The 14,995-nt window shown below is 41.2% G+C and overlaps 1 protein-coding gene across 1 annotated transcript; it reads left to right on the plus strand.

Annotated features, from left to right (window-relative positions):
* Positions 1 to 389: 389 nt before the first annotated feature.
* On the plus strand, positions 390 to 4,821 carry LOC119318871 (probable LRR receptor-like serine/threonine-protein kinase PAM74). The gene is made up of 6 exons (XM_037593440.1): positions 390 to 398; positions 569 to 632; positions 2,442 to 2,674; positions 2,823 to 2,952; positions 4,007 to 4,066; positions 4,151 to 4,821. The coding sequence occupies exons 1-6, from the start codon at positions 390 to 392 to the stop codon at positions 4,819 to 4,821; spliced, it is 1,167 nt and encodes a 388-aa protein (XP_037449337.1).
* Positions 4,822 to 14,995: the final 10,174 nt, after the last annotated feature.

The raw sequence follows: 14,995 nt of genomic DNA on the forward strand, positions 1-14,995 counted from the left end.
TCCCAGGCGGAGCCCCGACACCGGGATACTGCGCTTTCACCACACTCCTTCCACCACCAGGAGCAAGACCCAAGGGAGGCGTCTCAACCTCTTTGGTACTCACAGTAACAGAAATGTTTCTTCTGCTGCAGGCACAATGCGTCCTGGTCCTGGTGTAAAGCCCCTCTTCAATCAAGTTAACCAAATGCTGCTCTTCCATGTTGTCGCAACGATGTTTCAGGTTCACTAGATGCCTGCCTCCCTAAGCAATCTATTGCAGTGCAGACCAGCTGCCATATTAGCAATGTCGATGGCCCTCCACCATCATCAATTCAAAAGTTGTTCTCTTAGCAAGATTATACAAATGTTTCGATGCAGACCACAGTAACTAGGCTGCCATCTTGGACAACATGGCGATGGTACGTTGGAGTGGAAGATGCAAACTGGAATGACTTGTGATCGATGACTTGTAGGTGTTAATAATTCGTCTCATTCTTTGTACTATGTATCTTATCGAATAAGTTGCTGAACTCAAAGATAGCATAATAGAAGCTGATAATAGCTGACCCTGTTCGTTCATTCTTCAGAGTGTTCAATGATGGACGCACTGTTGTTTTTGATGTGGATGGGAATTCTTCTTTCTCTGCATGCAGGTCATCCTGATTCCTGAATGAATTCCCTTTTCTCCAGCCATGCTACAACTGATAAATATCTCTTGCTTTCACCTGGTTATGACTTATGACATTTTGCTAGATACAGCATGAAACTTAAGGTCCTTTTCTAGTGCAGTGACGGCAGAATCAACTGTCAACTGAAATAAGTCTGATACTGGCTCGCAATGATATGGTTCATTCGTGTGGATGGGTTTTACCTAATTGTAGCCTATTTTGCCCTAGTTAGTTATAGGCTATTGACCAATCTGGTCATCTTTGTTTTATTGCATGACATTGCTACAAAGGTGGGCACATCCAGTGAATACTTACTCATGAATTTTTGCACTGATTTACCATTCATCCAGTGAATACTTCCTCATGTCTTTCTTGATTTAATCCCATCTTCTTCAGCAGGAATGAATGATTTAATCTCATCTGGTAGAACTAATCAGTCCCGCATTGATTGCGCTTAGGATCCAAGTCAAATTGCATTGTTTTGGTCTCGGCTGAGTTACTAGATGGGCCTATAATGAAAGCAGCACCTTTCCTCTATTGTTCATGTTGACGTGAGAGCTTGGCCAGGCATGCTTTTAAACGACAGAAGGCCAACTCTGAGCCCCCTAGTTTCATTTTACCCGATGTTCTGAATGATGTAACTACTTTTTGGTAACAGCTAGGAAGAACTGAACAAGAATTATATTCCTCACAGTATTGCGTCCAACTTCAGATGTCGCCTCCAAGAATGGAAAATCCCACAAAATCAAGGCCGCTCGTTTAGCTAGATTGATTTTTTTATCTCTGATGAACACCCTATATGTTCTACACAAAGCTATCTTAGCAAGGTCAATTGTATTCCATTATCAAATATTGAGCAAGTACATGTAGAACGAATTATTGAATCGTTTATAATATGTGGGACACTTTCAACATGAAAAAAAGAAGATAAAGAAACATAATGTTAATTGTTTGGTGAAAAGCTTCGCGTAATTTTTTTTATATTCTAGACTTTCCTATTACCGAAATAGGCTTACGCCCCGCTATATTGATATAGCAACCACCCGATACAACAATCTTGTTCACGCTGGGGCAAACAGCACAAGCACGCCCAAAAGAAATAAAAAGAGAAAATAAGAGAAGAAATGTCAACAACGTCGGATCAACGAAAGCTACGGCACACCGCGATCGCTGCGCCCACCGAAGATAACCACCACGCTCCAAAGCCACCGAGTTGCCGTGTACCAAGCACCACCTTCAAGAAGGAATGCGACGATGACGACGCTGCTGCCCGGACGAATCCTAGGATTTCTCCCGGTACACGGAGGATAGAGGAGGGAGAGGGTCACCCGACGCCCTTCAAGAAGGATGGCGGCGCCCGCAGGCGTCACCGCGTTGGTGCCGGCAAGACCCGACATGGATTTCTCCCGACCTCTCGCGCCCACCACCCAGGACCAACCTTCTGCTCCACCACACCCGCCGCCCACCAACATGCGCCAACAGTCACGAGGACACCGCCGTCGTCTCACCACGGCCAACGAAGCGAGGCCGGCCGGATCCAAACGGGACACCCGAAGACAAGGGCCGGCAGCACCGCATCCACGAGGGAGGGAACAACCTCCACCGGCTTAGGCGGTAGCAGACCGGGCATAGCAGCAGAAGCACACCAGACCCCCTGTCCGGCCAGGCCCAGCGTGGGCCCGTGAAGCTCCGCCGCCGTGAATCCCCTTTCATCGCTGCAATAAAATTAGGTAGACATTAGACAACAACTTCATACCTAAACTTTCATGTAAACTTAATTTCTTTACCATGCAGGTAAGTCAGACCATGAGGATTATGCCATGTATGAAGAGGAAACTTCCCTGCATGTTGACCTCAGACGATTCACGTACATAGAGCTCAAGCTCATAACAAACGACTTCCAATCAATCATTGGAAAAGGAGGTTTTGGTATTGTTTATCATGGCAAACTGGAAAATGGTGATGAAGTAGCCGTTAAGGTGCTGATGGAAACATCAATTGCGGAGTCAACAGACTTCTTCCCTGAGGTATAACATGAAACCAATGTGGCTGAATCATTTTTTTCTTCAATAGAGAGTATACAATAAGTCAGCACAAATAAATATACCTTTATGTTGTCTATCTGCAATAAATGCAACTGGCTTGTATGTTTGGTAACTATATGTATTCCCACAGGTACAAACCTTGTCCAAAGTTCATCACAAGAATCTTGTGACTTTGAAAGGATATTGCCAAAACAAGAAGTGCCTCGCTCTCATTTATGACTTCATGTCGAGAGGGAATCTTCAACAGCTCATAAGAGGAGGTTTATTTATTAATTGTTTATCTTTTATTAATGTTTATATCAAACATAATTGACTTGTTAAGTTGTAGTTAAATACGCATATAGGTTATTTATGACTTAAATCAATAAACTTTAACCCTCAGCCAAACCTAAAATCAGTAAAATCTAAAATGTAGATTAAGAAATTCAGGGTTTAAATTCCTCCAAAAAAAATAACACAAACAGGCAACTTGACCACATAGTCTAATTAACCCTTGGGACACAAGTACTTCTAAAATTATATGAATATATGGTGTTTTGTAGAGTAATATAGAACTCATAGGACATGTCCCTAAGTACAAAAATGAACTCCAAAGTCAAAGTAGCCAACCTTTTGGCATCTTACTATCAACATGATTTCTTGTTACATGTGTGGTTGGTTGCCTAGACTGTTATTGTTACTCTGATTAAATGAATTTGAGTTGGCGGACCTAATTTACTATGTATATGTAGAGTATGTGGTAAGAAGTAAGGCCCTAGCAGGACATTCTTGAAGTTACAACCTTGGAATGTTCAATTAATTGTTCTTTGATATGTGGCTAACAAACCGAGGAAAGCATAGTTACACTCCTAGAGTCATACCAATGCCATGATGGGATTGTAAGCATCTTTCGAAGCCATTATGAATGAAATAAACTCTAGAGGAAATTTTAAGTAATAATTTAATAGTTGGTTCTCTTCTTAATTTGATTTGGATATAACAAAAACTCACGTAAAGAGAAGGAAAAGCATCAGTTGCCTCTCGAATATCAAAGCTCAGTTTTATGCAGGTTTAAGATCTTAATATATCAATTGGTTCTATGCTTAACCATTAAGGCAGCGTGCATAATTTGTTAGCTTAAATATATGTACAACATGCTAATAATAATAGTATTAATAGTGGTGGTGGTGGTGGCAGTAGTGGTAGTAGTGGTGGTAGAAGTAGTAGTAGTAGTAGTAGTAATAATAATGGTAGTAGTACCAATAATAAAAACATATATTTATGTGCTATCCATGTATCAAGGAACTTATATTAATGTCGTATTTCTTGATGCAGGAGATGACTATAGTTTGAATTGGGAACAACGACTTCATATTGCACTTGATGCTGCACAAGGTCCATATTTCAGTTATTTACTAATTTTATGTATTGTATGTATGTATGCTTGCTTTGACTAAGTATGACTTCAATAAACTATAGGGCTGGAGTATCTACACGAGTCTTGCACCCCATCAATAGTTCACAGAGATGTAAAGACCCCCAACATCCTTCTAGACAAGAATCTTGTGGGGATAATATCTGATTTTGGGCTTTCCCGGGCTTTTAATGATGCTCACACACACATATCTACTGTTGCTGCTGGCACTCTTGGCTACCTCGACCCCGAGTACCATGCAACTTTCCAACTCACAGTCAAGACAGATGTTTATAGCTTTGGCATCGTGCTTTTGGAGATCATCACTGGCCAGCCCCCAGTATTGATGGAGCCTCAAACCTTTCATCTACCAAACTGGGTACGCCATAAGATTGCCATGGGAAATATTCATGACATCATGGACAAGAGATTGTTGGATCAGTACGATGCCAGTTCACTCCAGAGTGTGGTAGACCTCGCCATGAACTGCGTCGAAAACGCGGCCATCCACCGGCCGACCATGACCGAGGTTGTTTCAAGGCTCAAAGCGTTGTTGCCAGTAGTTTCTAGCGAGAAGTTGTCTGTTTCTGCTTCAACTGGTAGTATGAACCCCATGGATGCTGAAATTCGAAGGCAATTTCAGTTGACGATTTCTGGAGTAAGCAACGAGGAGAACTCCTTCCAGTCTGGTTATGGCGGTGGGATGTCGGAATTAATCCATTTATCTGGACGGTGAAAGGGAAACTCCTACCGGTTTTTGTTGCATCTGCTTAGTCAAAGTTTGGTAATCTGCTCAAATGTGTCCTTGTTTGTTGTTCATAAACTGCAATCGATTCATTTTATGTTTCCGGCACGTCTGTGGTGTTTTCCTTTCTGTTCTGTTCTTGTGAGAAGTATGCTACTTAGTTGGAGTAATTTTGAAAAAGGAAGCATCTTCTTCATGTGAGAACTCGTGACATATTATCCAGTACCCACGCATTGAGTCCCAGAACGAATCGTAAACAAGTGGTCTGCTCAAGCGTTGCTGATTTATAATTCTGCTTATTTATCCCTAATATCTCACGCAGTGTGTGCTATAAGATAAAATATAGATGCTCCTTCTACCAAACCCTATGAACATATTCCGAGTCACAGAATTATACATGATGGAGTTGCGCTATGTGCGAGTTCGAACCTGAGCTGTGAAGAGGCCGATCCTGTTCATGGTCGCCGGCCGCCCGACGGCAGTTCCTCGACTCGGGTGCACGCATATTATCCAGTACCCACGCATTGAACACAAACTGTTGTGCCGCACGTACTGAGCTGGAGTCGCTCGTGTAGGCCGGTATCAACGGCCCATAACCCCTCCGTGTGTCCCTTGTCTAGTAGTCTTATTTTATCTCACACATAGCTGCATTCCCTCAAAAATAAAATCTCATGGCTGCAGGTTATAACAGTACAAGCGTGTATGCCATCTGGGGAAGCTTTCAGTTCACGCCTCGGTTCTGAGCCACCGATATCATGGAAGAATAATTCATCCTAACCAAGTACTACAAACTTGCACAGTGTGAAAAATAGATATGACCTGCACGGTTTCCGTATGCACTGCAGTCATATGGATGAATTATATGTCTTACAAGCTGTGCACATGGTTGTGCATGCTTCCACAGGTGACCAAGCGCTATCTTTGTTCCTCGCCCAAAGCTAGTGAGAGAGATGACCTTCACTAGTGCAGAACCGGGCTTTAGTCCCGGTTCGTAAAGGGCTTTAATGTCGGTTCCGCAACCGGTACTAAAGAGTGGGGACTAAAGGTCCCCCCCTTTAGTATCAGTTCGGCACGAACCGGTGCTAACGTGCCACCACGTCGCACGAGCCAGGCCCGGATGCGTGTAGGACATTAGTACCGGCTGGTAACACCAACCGGTACTTAATGTTTGGGGTTGTTTTGGTTTTATTTTTTATTTTTTCTTTTATTTTGTTTTTTCAATTTAATTTAGTAATTGTTTTACATTATAATGAGTTGTTAAATCATTAGGTGAAAGTATCGCAGATTAATTTCGACTGGATGCATATGGATCCTAGCTAAGTGATCAAGTATATGACATATCCATATTATACTTGATCACCTAAATGTATAATATGGATATGGCATATATACTTGATCACTTAGCTAGGATCCATCTAGCTGAAACTAATCTGCGGTTTCTTTCATAAATGATATAATAACTCATCATCATCATCATATTAATATATATAAAAACTTTGCATCATATCATTACCAACAACAGTATTACTAGCTAGCTAAAAATCATCATAGTCGTCATTACCACTATTTAATCATCATAGTCATTACTGCTATCTAATCACCACCAACACTAGCTTAAAGAAGAAACATTCACTTGTACCAGAAGCAAAGATATCATCGAGTTCAACACGGTCATGATATTATAAGCGTTCATAACACCACAAAAGAAAATCACTCTTTGAGATTAAGTTCGGGACGAAGAACACGAACATGAGAGGACAAGTACTAAGAGCATGAACTAGCTAAATCACTCCTGCTGCTCTCTCTCTCAGGTAAAATTGCATAGAACATGTATAGTTCTCTTGATTCATCATACTGGAGCATGCAGATGAACCTGTCTCCTAATCGTGGGCCGCGCTTCTGATTGCTGCCCCCTAGTACTTCTCTGGGATCGTTAATAATTTTGCTCCAATCTTTCACTGTTAAGCATTCATCGCTTTTAGAAATCCTGAATGCACTCATGTGCAATGTAGGATATCTTGGGCGTAAGCTAACCATTGACATGCGACCTTTAGTCTCGATCCACTGAGGCACAACTGTCATCAGGAGTCCCTGTTGAAAAACATCGTATAGTAATTAATATACTTAGCAATGAAATTTTAGCTTCAAAAATAATGTATGCAAAAGATGCACTGAGGACAAATAGTAAAAATCTTACCATCTTTCCTAAATAGATGTGACCGTAGTTCAAGACAATCACTATTAGTCGCACGTTTTGAGTACTAACATTTGTAAGTGCAGAAAGAAAATTTGTCTTGACAGTATGAAGATCCTCAAGCCATGAAACATAATGACTTATCTCCTCGCAGTTTAGTTCAGCCCCGGGACAGTAGTAGGTCCTGTCTACCAAGCACTGGACATGTTTGCTTGAACGGAAATAAGCTGACAATAGAAATTAGTTGTCAACTATTTTTGAATAAACAATATCAAAGACATAAATATGGTTGAAAAACTCACATAATGGTAGAACTGGAAGCGTCTGCACATCGACCCAGAAGTCTCTATTACCTTCAATATCATCTTTTGGGCGAATATCAAAGGTGATAACCATATCAGGCTCAAATGCATAAGCCTTGCATAGTGCTTGCCAAGTTTTGCATTCAAAATAGGTGTATGTGTCTGCATTGTATAATTTGATGTTAAAAGTATAACCATGCTCGGTCTTCAAGTAAACTCTTTTTACCTCCATAGTTTCCATAGCACTGAAACCTATCTTATCCAAGACAAAAATACTTGCATGGCAGGGGATGCGCTAGTAGAATAGTGAAAATTTAAAATTATAAGTTGAAGCAAATGAAGCATATATAAGTCATGCTTAATTACGAAAAAAGACTTGTCGTTGTGACTTACTGTATCCACTTCGAAGGTCTCATCCAGCTTAATGCTGAAGCGCCTATTATCAACTAGGAAATTTCTGTCGCACAGGTCGCGCTGGTCTTCACAGTATTCGCACATAATGAAATCATTTTCGTTGTCAGACGACATTTCCTATCTTCATATAGGTGAAACATTGAACACTTACTAGTTCTATTAATTCAACTAATTCAACTACTTTTATTAATTCAACTAGTTCTAATTCAACTAAGCATTTACTAAAATTAAACTAGTTCTATTAATTTTTTCTTACTAAAATAAAGTAGCTAGTTCTATATAGTAATATTTTAATTAGATCATCAAATCTAAGATATCTAAATTTTCTTACTAAAAATAAACTAGTTCTACTAATTCAACTAAGAATTTACTAAAAATAAACTAGTTCTATTAATTTTCTTACTAAAATATATAAAGTAGCTATATGTAGTAATATTTTAATTAGATCATCAAATCTAAGATACCTAAATTTTCTTACTAAAAATAAACTAGTTCTATTAATTCAACTAGCAGTTCAACTAAGCATTTACTAAAAATGAACTAGTTATGTTGATTTTCTTACTAAAAATAAACTAGTTATATTAATTCAACTAGTTCAAATCTCATATACCTAATTCATGTAACGTTAACATTCTAACATTTTTATCTACGTAATTCATCTAATTCGATCATCTAATTAACAATTTGACATGCATCAATCTAAACAACAGAAAACAGAAAATAAGTAAAAAAATGTGTGTGTGTGTGTCTCTCTCTCTCTCTGTGTGTGTCTATGTGTGCATGTGTGTGTGTGTATGAGCAGGGGGCGGCGGCGTACGGGCGGCCGCGCGAGACGGCGACGCGATGGGGACGGCGCGACGGGCGGCGGGCCGGGGGCGACGACGGCGCGAGACGGCGACGTACGGGGCGGCGGCGCGAGACGGTGCGCGACGTACGGCCGGGGCGGCAGCGCGAGACAGCGACAAACGGGCGGCGGGGGCGACGGCGCGCGGCAGGGGCGGCGAGGGCGCGAGCGTCGGGCGGCGGCACAGCGGCGGCGGCGATGTCGCGCGAAGAAGAAGAAGTGGGAGATGGAAACTGAATTTTTCGTAAGTGCTATATATATAGGAGGGGCCTTTAGTACCGGTTGGAGCCACCAACTGGTACTAAAGGCCAATTTTGGCCAGGCCAAGCGGCGGGAAGCAACACCCTTTAGTACCAGGTGGTGGCTCCAACCGGTACTAAAGATCCACCCTTTAGTACCGGTTGGAGCCCCCAACCGGTACTAAAGGGGGTGTGTTGCCAGGCAACGGGCGCAAAGTTCAGTCCCACCTCGCCGGGTGAAGGGCAGCCGCACTGGTTTACAAACCCAGCCGCGGCTGCTTCTTCGAACTCCTGGGCCTAACTATGGCGCGCTGCCCTGTGAGCCTGCTTGCCCTTCTAGGCCTGAATTTGCACACTCGAGGTCTGACAGGCCCATTGGGCAGTGCCCCAACAATTTTTTAAATAGTTTTTTTCTTTTCTACATTGTTTATTTTCTTCTATTTATTTTTGAGTAATTTTTTATATAGTTTTTTCTTTTCTGCTTTATTTATTTTCTTCTCTTTATTTCTGAGTAGTTTTTTTTTTGTGTATTTAGTTTCTTTGTGAATATTTTTGTTTTAGGTACAAAAAATTACAAACTTTCTGTTAGTGCTAGTAGTTTTCAAATTTAAATAGTTTACATTTATCCAGTTTAAAAAAATAAAGTCCGAAAGAGATTGTCCAGTTTGTACATGAAGTGCGTCCAGTTTTTGCCGTAACCCTCTCTACTCTCTTGCACATGCTATGTGGGTGAAATGATGATACCATGCCAAGTGTCAATATTTTCAGAGTTCATTTTGTAGTGATTTTTCAATTTCACGGTCATTTAGCTCTCTAAACAAATCGGTAAATGAATGAAAAACAACAAATGATGTCAGAACGTGTTGGAAATTGATGATGTATGCACTGCAGTCATACGGATGAATTATATGTCTTACAAGCTGTGCACATGGTTGTGCAGGATTCCACAGGCGACCAAGCGCTATCTTTGTTCCTCGCCCAAAGCTAGTGAGAGAGATGACCTTGTTGAAAAAGCAATTTATTTTCATGGACACCAAACATGACAGTATATTCAAGAAACAGCATCGACAAATTCAGTTAGATCTGGAAATTGACCTGCATGTATATTGTGAGAAGGGACATATCTGTTTTTTTTTTGGAAAAGTGGAGCATGTACATTATTTGATGTAACTACTCCTGCTTGACCTCCATATCTGTGAATTTTTCGCATTTTCCCCCGAAAGTTTGCCAGGTAACTACTCCTGCTTGACCTGCCACACCACAGTGCGCTCCTCTACTCTACCAAAGTTTGCCAGGTAATGGCTCACTACATTTCGTTCGCGAGCTATACAAGGCGTAGCTTGAACTCCCTCTCGTCTTTCATAAGCCTTCTAGCTTCGGCAACCAGCATAGAATATCTTGACCTGTTAATACCTGATGCCATAAGCATGTTGAACGCCACTAAGAAATCAGTCTCCACTTCAATTGGACGTTGGGTCCATTGGCATGCTAGGGATAAGCCCTCCATGCACGCATATAGCTCAGCTTCAAGGGGTTCCACGAAAGTGTATAGGACCCGACATGATGACAGGATTATCTCCCCTTTTGCATCCTGAACTATCATCCCACCGCCCGCCATACCTGTCTTCTTGCAAAAAGAACTGTCCACGTTTAGCTTTAGCCATACATCTGGTGGAGGCGTCCACTTCCCCGGCGACTTGGCATCAATAAGGGCATGTGATAGTGGACTGGGAAGCGGTACAGGGTGCATTACTTGCTAGCCCTTCACGGGATCAGCTTGTGGATTGCAGTGTAAGAGCTTATCAGGGACTTCGCGTACGACAGAAGGAAACTTCTAGACGCGTCAATGGGAGGCGTCGGCTTCGCGTGCGTCAGCTCGTTCCTCACGTACCAGCAACGCCATAGGGTCATCATGAGCTTCATGCCATCAAACTCCGGCAAGTCACAAAGATGTTGCATGAGCCATTCCTTGCCTGTCCACCGGATAGCCGACACATCTGGGAGACTCCAGTGCTCAGCCATAGCCTGCCAAAGTGCCACTGCCAACATGAATATTCATATCACAAGTAAGAAGAATTACATTGAAATTATGCCAAGTAGCACTCCGCATCAAAAATTCTTTTTTTATCATTTACCTACTCGAGGACGAGCAGGAATTAAGATTGGGGAAGCTTGATACGTCTCCAACGTATCTATAATTTTTTTATTGCTCCATGATATATTATCTACTGTTTGGGGCAATATTGGGCTTTATTATCCACTTTTATATTATTTTTGGGACTAACCTATTAACCGGAGGCCCAGCCCAGATTTGTTGTTTTATGCCTATTTCAGTGTTTCGAAGAAAAGGAATATCAAACGGAGTCGAAACGGAACGAAATCAACTGGAGAAGTTATTTTTGGAAGGAAACCTACCGGATAGACTTGGACCCTACGTCAGAAGATGAAGGAGATGCTCACGAGGGTAGGGGGCGTGCCCACCCCCTAGGGCGCGCCCCCCTGCCTCGTGGCCCCCCCTTTAGTCCAGCGACGTACTCTTTTCACCCATATATACCTACGTATCCTAAAACTTCCAGAACGGAGATTGGAACGGGAGTTCCGCCGCCGCAGGGCTCTGTAGCCACCAAAAACCTCTCGGGACCCTGTTCTGGCACCCTGCCGGAGGGGGGGATCCCTCACCGGTGGCCATCTTCATCATCCTGACGCTCTCCATGACGAGGAGGGAGTAGTTCACCCTCGGGGCTGAGGGTATGTACCAGTAGCTATGTGTTTGATTTCTCTCTCTCTCTCGTGTTCTGGATTTGGCACGATCTTGATGTATCGCGAGCTTTCCTATTATAGTTGGATCTTATGTTTCTTCTCCCCCCTCTTCTCTCTTGTAATGGATTGAGTTTTCCCCTTGAAGTAATCTTATCGGATTGAGTCTTTAAAGATTTGAAAACACTTGATATATGTCTTGCCGTGCGTATCTGTGGTGACAATGGGATATCATATGCCACTTGATGTATGTTTTGGTGATCAACTTGCGGGTTCCGCCCATGAACCTATGCATAGGGGTTGGCACACGTTTTCGTCGTGATTCTTCGGTAGAAACTTTGGGGCACTCTTTGAGGTTCTATGTGTTGGTTGAATAGATGAATATGAGATTGTGTGATGCATATCGTATAATCATACCCACGGATACTTGAGGTGACAATGGAGTATCTAGGTGGCATTAGGGTTTTGGTTGATTTGTGTCTTAAGGTGTTATTCTAGTACGAACTCTAGGTTGTTTGTGATACTTATAGGAATAGCCCAACGGATTGATTGGAAAGAATAACTTTGAGGTGGTTTCGTACCCTACCATAATCTCTTCATTTGTTCTCCGCTATTAGTGACTTTGGAGTGACTCTTTGTTGCATGTTGAGGGATAGTTATATGATCCAATTATGTTATTATTGTTGAGAGAACTTACACTAGCGAAAGTATGAACCCTAGGCTTTGTTTCCTAGCATTGCAATACCGTTTACGCTCACTTTTACCACTTGCTACCTTGCTGTTTTTATATTTTTAATTTACAAAAACCCATATCTACCATCCATATTGCACTTGTATGACCATCTCTTTGCCGAACTAGTGCACCTATATAATTTACCATTGTATTGGGTGTGTTGGGGACACAAGAGACCCTTTGTTATTTGGTTGCAGGGTTGCTTGAGAGAGACCATCTTCATACTACGCCTCCTACGGATTGATAAACCTTAAGTCATCCACTTGAGGGAAATTTGTTACTGTCCTACAAACCTGTGCACTTGCAGGCCCAACAACGTCTACAAGAAGAAGGTTGTGTAGTAGACATCACATGCCGATGCATAGGAAGAGAGTTAGCCTTCATTGTTGCATGATATATGTTACTTTGTGATCACTACTAAATCACAAATCATTGTTAATTAAGATTGGCTTTGATATACCTTGGGATCCGGGTGGATCCATTACTTGAGCACTATATGCCTAGCTTAATGGCTTTAAAGAAAGCGCTGCCAGGGAGACAACCCGGAAGTTTTAGAGAGTCATTTATTTCTGTTGTGTGATTCTATAAAGTTTAGAAACAAATATCATAAAAATAATATGCCAAGATTTGCCTTTAGAATGTTTAGATTGCTTGTTGGTTTGTGCGGTGCAAAACAGAAACTTTAGTTGTAGTGCGTGATTTTTTTTACTGGAATATCAAATGGTTCTAAAACTTTTTGCACTGTCTTTCTATACAAATTTTTTATTTTTCCAAATTTTCAGAATTTTTGGAGTACCAGAAGTATGATGAATGTTCAGATTGCCACAGACTGTCCTGTTTAAGACGGATTCTGTTTTTGATGCATTGTTTGCTTGTTTTGATGAACCTATCGATTTCTATCAGTGGATTAAGCCATGGAAAAGTTATATTACAGTAGATACAATGCAAGAACAAAATATGAATTGGTTTGCAACAGTACTTAGAATAGTGATTTGCTTTATTATACTAACGGATCTTACCGAACTTTCTGTTGTGTTTTGTGTGGATGAAGTGTTCGAAGATCGAGGAGGTCTCGATGTGAGGAGGAGGAGAGGAAATATCTCAAGCTTGCGGATGCCCAAGGCACCCCAAGTAAATATTCAAGAAGACTCAAGCGTCTAAGCTTGGGGATGCCCCGGAAGGCATCCCATCTTTCTTCAACAAGTATCGCTATGTTTCCGGATTCGTTTCGTTCACATGATATGTGCAAATCTTGGAGCGTCTTTTGCATTTAGTTTTCACTTTTCTTTTATGCACCATGCTGGTATGAGATAGTCAATGGTTGATTTATAGAATGCTCATTGCACTTCACTTAAGTCTTTTGAGTATGGCTTTATAGAATGCTTCATGTGCTTCACTTATATCATTTGAAGTTTGGATTGCCTGTTTCTCTTCACATAGAAAACCGCCATTTGTAGAATGCTATTTTGCTTCACTCATATTTGTTAGAGCACGGGCATATCTTTTGTAGAAAGAATTAAACTCTCTTGCTTCACTTATATCTATTTAGAGAGTTGACAGGAATTGGTCATTCACATGGTTAGTCATAAAATCCTACATAAAACTTGTAGATCACTAAATATGATATGTTTGATTCCTTGCAATAGTTTTGCGATATAAAGGTGGTGATATTAGAGTCGTGCTAGTGAGTAATTCTGGATTAGTAGAAATACTTGTGTTGAGGTTTGTGATTCCCGAAGCATGCACGTATGGTGAACCGTTATGTAACGAAGTCGGAGCATGATTTATTTTTTTATTGTCATCCTTTGTGTGGAGGTCGGGATCGCGCGATGGTTAACTCCTACCAACCCTTCCCCTAGGAGCATGCGTGTAGTACTTTGTTTCGATGGCTAATAAATTTTTGAAATAAGTATGTGAGTTCTTTATGACTAATGTTGAGTCCATGGATTATACGCACTCTCACCCTTCCATCATTGCTAGCCTCTTCGGTACCGTGCATTGCCCTTTCTCACCTCGAGAGTTGGTGCAAACTTCGTCGGTGCATCCAAACCCCGTGATACGATACACTCTATCACACATAAGCCTCAATATATCTTCCTCAAAATAGCCACCATACCTATATTATGGCTTTTCCATAGCCATTCCGAGATATATTGTGATGCAACTTCCATCATCATCATATACATGACTTGAGCATTCATTGTCATATTGCTTTGCATGATTGTAAGACAGCTACCATGATATTTTCATGGCTTGTCTGTTTTTTGATATCTTTGCTATGCTAGATCATTGCACATCCTGGTACACTGCCAGAGGCATTCATATAGTCATCATGTATTAGTTTTATCGAGTTGTACTATTGAGTTGTAAGTAAATAAAAGTGTGATGATCATCATTATTAGAACATTGTCCCATGTGAGGTCATCAAAATAAAAGTGGCCAAAGAAGCCCTAAAAAAGAAGAGAGAGACCAAAGAAGCCTACAAAAAAGAAAAAAAAAGAAAAAAAAAGGAAGAAAAAAAAGAGAAAACAAAATAAATGATAGAAAAAGAGAGAAGGGGCAATGTTACTATCTTTTACCATACTTGTGCTTCAGAGTAGCACCATGTTCTTCATATAGAGAGTCTCTTGAGTTATCACTTTCATATACTAGTGGGAATTTTTATTATAGAACTTGGTTTGT

Source organism: Triticum dicoccoides, chromosome 6A (genome assembly GCF_002162155.2).
Source record: "Triticum dicoccoides isolate Atlit2015 ecotype Zavitan chromosome 6A, WEW_v2.0, whole genome shotgun sequence".
Taxonomy (NCBI): Eukaryota; Viridiplantae; Streptophyta; class Magnoliopsida; order Poales; family Poaceae; genus Triticum; species Triticum dicoccoides.